Raw genomic sequence first — 5,731 nt, forward strand, 5'->3', positions numbered from 1 at the left:
TCCATATACTCTCTGAACTTTCACCATAAAGATCATATAATAAGTACTTGAAGAAGTTGAATGAAGCATCACATTATAAAATCTTCAATTAGATCATCATTTCCTGTTGTCTGATGTGGTTCCTCTTGCACAACCAAAACTGAGAACTCAAATTCTGGAGTTACAAGCATGTCACCAAGAATTCCCAACTCCGGGTACTCGCACCATCTATCCGAAAGGCCAAACAAGGGAGTACATCCAGGCTCATGGTACCTACCTACTACAGCTAAATCAACATCATTTTTCACCGCGATAATTGCTTTAGTTGTTTCTGCACCATCATTGACGACAACCTCCTGTAGAGATATTCTCTCATTGTCCTTAACCTTGTTGTGAAAATCTTGAATAACTGCATAATCATCAAACTTGTGGGTGTTACTCTCGGACATTTTGGATTTCAACCAAATCACTGTCAGACTTATGCTAGGATGGCTCGCGAATAGGGTGGCATATGCGAGTGCCTCATGATCATCTACCCCGCCTATGAAGAAAATAGCAACCCTGTACATCGTAGTGGATACAAGGAAAACCAAAGATTAGTATTTTTTGGCAGTGATAAGTATGAAGCAGGGGATTTTGTTCTGATGGAGCTCAGAATTTGCCGAAACATGAGGACTTCCCATTAACGAAACAAATTAGCTCATGAAATTACAATCGTTTTCCATGCTACATAATCGTATATGGTATAATTTAAGTAAAATATTGAACATTTGACATGAAATTCTCAACTTTCACCAATATGGTCATTATAGTCCAAACTTTGGTTTATATAGGAATAATGTCAAGTTCTAAGGTTTCTTCTTTCAATATTATTCAAAGTGATAATTTTTTTTGCCTAATCATTTTGAGACTATGGTATATTGGTATATGTAGAATAAATTATAGTTTGGATTGTTTTCAAAAGAAGCACCAAAGTTCAGATAACTTGAGTCACTTTTCCAAGAAAAAGAGGACTAAAAATATCTCAAATAAACCTCATAAGTAATAACATTGCTCCTTCCTTACCTGTAAACCATGCTTAGGATGCTTACACTCTTGTCTCCTCGATCGATTAGCAGGCCTACAGAACAAGGTGCCTTTTCGAGAACCATCTTGTTAACATCCCTAATAGGTTGAGAGAATTGTTCCACAGCCCCGTCAAGTGTCCATTGTGTGTGGAAGGGTATAATAAGAAGGCTAACATTCTTTTCATGTGCGACATTACATATATCATTATGCATCGTAGCATATGAAGACACTGAAATGTAGTGTTGTAAGCGCACAGCACCATCAGTCCTACGTTCAAGGCTCAACAAGGAACTTATTATACGGTTGCAACGACCAAGGTTTGAGCGGAAAGCAGCAGAGGATTGAACTTCATGGAAGGGAGCGAGTATAGGAAGAGTGACTCTGCCAGTGAGTTGAATGAGTTGGAGAGCAACTACTGGTATCAGCTTTTCATATGTAGGGTGAAATGCCTCGAGAAGGCGGATAATTCCTGGTAGATTTTCTTCCTTGTGAATACATATTAATGCTTGTAAAGTGCCAGTTTCAGCAGAGGCAATCACACCTTGTCTTAAAATTGTAGAGTATTGTGATGATGGTTCGTACATGTACCTCACAAGGGGTAAAAACACTCCTGTACTGAACAAAATATGAATTCCTACGATTGTGTAGTGTTCTGCTGTCATGAACTACAATTTCATGCATGTAGAACAACAATTGGTGTTAGAATTGTATTCATAAAACAATAACTATGAAATCACAATTTTCTATGTTGAAGATAGTTTTAAACATCATATCATAATGTGTAAGTTTTAGATGAAATAGCATGTCATAAATCTTACCCCTTGATTCCGAAATTGGCCGAGCATAACTATATCAATGAAACCTTTGGAACACATGATGATACTAAGTGTTGTGGCACTCCAAAAAGGTGTTCCGAACAGCCTTGAAGAGATAAAAGTTCCTAAAAGCTTGCCAATGGTACCAAGCACAATAAGAAGCTCAACTGCGAGAGACTCTTTGGTAAGAGAATTAAAATCCGTTGAAAATCCATGCATAGCACAAAAGATAGGCAATAACACACTAGAATTGAAGGTATCCAATCTGTCGGACAAAATGGTGGTAAGTGGCTCTTCTGGTAGGAACAAGGCGAACAATAAGACCGCAAGAGGCTGACCAACTTGCATACTGATCAAAGCTATGAAAAGGACAATTAAGATGATAGCCAGGAAATGTGAATCTTTCATACGGCGTCCTTCTGGTGTGTAACTAAGAATGACCAAAATCAAGGGTCTACAAATGAGGAACATGATAAAATAGACCCCTATAACCATGAAAGGTACTTTATAATCACTAGCCATAAAAGGGAAATAAATATTGAACAAGATGAAAGTTGCAAACATTGCATAGACATCAAGGACTAAAGATACAGCACAAGCTAAACGACCGATTTCTGAGTTGCTTATATTAAGATCATTAACATGGCCACATGTAACCATGAAGAAGGTTTGAGAAACAAGAACAATTTCTCTTGTATGTCCTATAAATCCTCCCTTTAAGCCTAGTAATCTTACTGCACCATAACTAAAAATTAATGAAACAAAATAGCCTGAAAAACTTATGATGAAAGCTTTCTTTCCTACTTTTCTCAATGCACTCATGTTTGTTTCTACACCAAATATGAATGAATAGAATATGAACCCTAAAACTGAGAAGGTTCTCATTAGGTAGTAAATCGTTGGATGGAGTAATGTTTGAAACTCAAAGACATTTTTTGAGAATAATAGTCCAATTACAAAGAAACCACCCTGCAAACAACACAAACACACAAGCAAATATTTTTTGTTAGGCCTATAAATTTAATTAAATTAAATTGCTAGTACTATATGAATAATACATTTCTTTGTTAAGTTATATGTTTCTTATAATTCTGAAAAAAAAAAAATCAATTTGCTAGTCGAGTTACATATATTTATACATAAGAGTATAAGACAACATAAAATGTTTTAATTCACTTATTATGAAAAGAGAATAAATATTCTATTCATCACCTCAAAAGTACTTAAAATCGTCCCCAAAAAAAGTTGAAATTACATCTTTAAGCTTTTCCATCTTTTTCCCTAAACCACCACTACCACAAGCCACCTCACTCCACCACCATCCACCTCCTACCACCACCACCCCATTGCCACAACCACCCACCAACCACCTGGAACGAGTCGAAATTTTTTTTAGGACGATCGGCGAACGTTTGGCCTACGTTCGCTCCATGGCCCAAACGTTTGGCTGAACGTTCGGGCCATGGGGCAAAACGTCTAGGCCAAACGTTCGCCCCATGGCCCGAACGTCCAGGCCAGCCGTTTGGGCCATGGAGTGAACGTCACGTTCTCCCATCATCCTAAAAATTTTCGCCTGCTTCCAAGTGGGTGGTGGAGGAGGTGGCGGGTGGCAGTGGGGAGGTAGTGATGACGGGTGGTTGCAGGGGGTGGCTTGGGATGATGGTGGGTGGTGTGTAGGGATGGCAATTGGGCAGGGCTGGTGCGGAGGATGGTACCCCCACACCCGCACCCACATTAAATTCTCATCCCCATCTCCGCCCCACCACCCATTGTGGGGGAAGATTCCATCCCCATTCCCGCCCCACCACCCATTGCGGGGGGAAATTCTAGACCCACCCCCGCCCCACCCCTCACCTGTGTCGCACCCGCGTCATACCCACTTCATCCCCGCAAAAAATCTACCAAAAAATCTGCCATAAGCCCATTACAGTTGTCTACTTCACAAAATCACAATATAATATAGTAAAAGAAAAGTTAAAATACATTAACAAAGGCAAATGTTTTATTACATTTCAAAAGTGTCTTCAAATACATTAGTAATATATGTATATAAATAAAATTTTAATAATAAATATGCGGGGTGGGGGTGGGGCGGGGCGGGCGGGGATGGGGCGGGTATAACATAAAATCCACACCCGCTCCACCACCCATTGCGGATACAATTTTAATCCCCATCCCCGCCAAACCTAGACCCATCCCCGCCCCAATTGGGCGGGGATGGGGCGGGTCTCCTACTTAACCCGCCCCATTGCCATCCCTAGTGGTGTGGAAAAGAGAGGATAAAATAGTCTATAAAAATGAATTTGGGGCGACATTTAACAACTTTTTTTTTTCTCTCATGATGGACAAGTTTGATTCATGTCTCCATTTATTTTACATGTAATCTCTATTCTTATTAAAAAATATATATATAACTATTCTCTATTCTAGTGGAGTAATTGATAAGTGATACACATTTCAAAATGCCTAAGAACATGACATGTAAATCAACTACTTGAAAATATTGAAGCACGGATGAAAAATATACAAGGGAAAGAAATAGAACAACAAATTACAATGAACTTTCTAAGAATAACTCACTATTTTCATAGATAGATATTAAACATTTGCTCACACTTTCTAATCTTCTCCTATTTAAATACAGAACATTCACCAAGCACCAACTATAAATTGTGAGAAAACATATTAGTATTGTATATCTGTAGTTTAAGCACTTAGTTTGTTCATATATTGAATTTTTTTGAACTATGCCTATAATTAACCAAGCACAAACCCTATAATTAACTTCTGTCTCTATTATTCTGTAATTTGCTCCCTCAAAAAAATATTATGTAATCTGTACTCTTCCTCCTAAACCTAATAAAATCAGTTCTCCATAATTTATGGACGTAGCTAACATTTTATCAGTGAATCACGTCAATTCTTGTGCCAAATGTTCGTTAATTATTTGTTTCGTTAATTGCTTCCGTCACAACAAAAAATTTATCATCATAAAGATAATGAGAATAAATAAAAGGGAAATGTAAAACTTACAAACATTTTGGACATGGCTGGCAAGCCAAGAGGTTTAAGGATGAATGAGGTAAGTGTTATAATCAACAAAATCAAACAAAAAAGAAGAAAAGATGTTGATGAATCAGAACCATGAGGATAATAAGGGTCAGAAAACATGCTTTGAGACCCTAAATAATAAGGACGTTCTTGGCACATCATCTCTGTCCCATTCCATTCATCACTACTCCATAAATGGGCCGGATCATATGTGCTTAATTCTACGTATGCCATTTTTTTATTTGTCTAATTTTTTCTAAGTTTTCTGGATGAATATATGAACACTTTCATTCCATGTTTTTGTTTTCCTTTGAATCCCTTTAACTCGTTGTTCTTCTTTTTGGCTCTCTAAAGAAAGATTTTGAGAAAGAAATTGTTGAAAGAATTTTACAGGTGGAAGAGAGGAAAATTATTGAAAATGAGAGGAATGGATTAGGTTAGCTATAATTAGGTAACCCATTTAAATGAGAAATGAGGATGTACACTTGTGATGGACCTATATATAGGCGAATGACATCGAAGATGTTTTTAAAATTATAGCTAGCTAAATGGAAACAATTACAAATTTGCATAATCAAAACTTCAACTCTATTATATTCATTAGGGTCCTGTTCATTATTGTTTTTTCTTTTCAGTTTTCAGCTTTTCTTTTTTAAAACTAAAACCAAAAACAGAAAACCAGAAAAAGTGGTTTTCACTTTTTAGCTATCAGTTTTCAAAATCATCATGTTTCCAATAAATTTGACTAATTTTTTTATTCATTATAGGACATATATCATATGACTTTGAAAATCAAATAAAAAACCAAAAAACAGAAA

At 36.9% G+C, this 5,731-nt stretch overlaps 1 protein-coding gene across 1 annotated transcript; it reads right to left on the reverse strand.

The window, feature by feature from the left end:
* On the reverse strand, window positions 1-5,328 carry LOC104884001 (cation/H(+) symporter 13). Its single transcript, XM_010668583.4, has 4 exons — window positions 4,896-5,328; window positions 1,866-2,831; window positions 1,045-1,712; window positions 1-540 (listed from the first exon to the last, which is right to left on the reverse strand). The coding sequence occupies exons 1-4, from the start codon at window positions 5,145-5,147 to the stop codon at window positions 69-71; spliced, it is 2,358 nt and encodes a 785-aa protein (XP_010666885.3). The 5' UTR covers window positions 5,148-5,328; the 3' UTR covers window positions 1-68.
* Window positions 5,329-5,731: the final 403 nt, after the last annotated feature.

Source organism: Beta vulgaris, chromosome 5 (assembly GCF_026745355.1).
Source record: "Beta vulgaris subsp. vulgaris cultivar EL10 chromosome 5, EL10.2, whole genome shotgun sequence".
NCBI classification, from domain to species: Eukaryota; Viridiplantae; Streptophyta; class Magnoliopsida; order Caryophyllales; family Amaranthaceae; genus Beta; species Beta vulgaris.

What these genes read in the sequence shown, in the direction of transcription:
- LOC104884001 (XM_010668583.4), bottom strand. Translation starts at nt 5,147, where the DNA reads ATGGCATACGTAGAATTAAGCACATATGATCCGGCCCATTTATGGAGT. An exon ending in CAGCCATGTCCAAAATGTTT is followed by an intron (nt 2,832 to 4,895) that starts GTAAGTTTTACA and finishes TGTTGTTTGCAG; the next exon opens with GGTGGTTTCTTTGTAATTGG. An exon ending in ATCCTAAGCATGGTTTACAG is followed by an intron (nt 541 to 1,044) that starts GTAAGGAAGGAG and finishes TACGATGTACAG; the next exon opens with GGTTGCTATTTTCTTCATAG.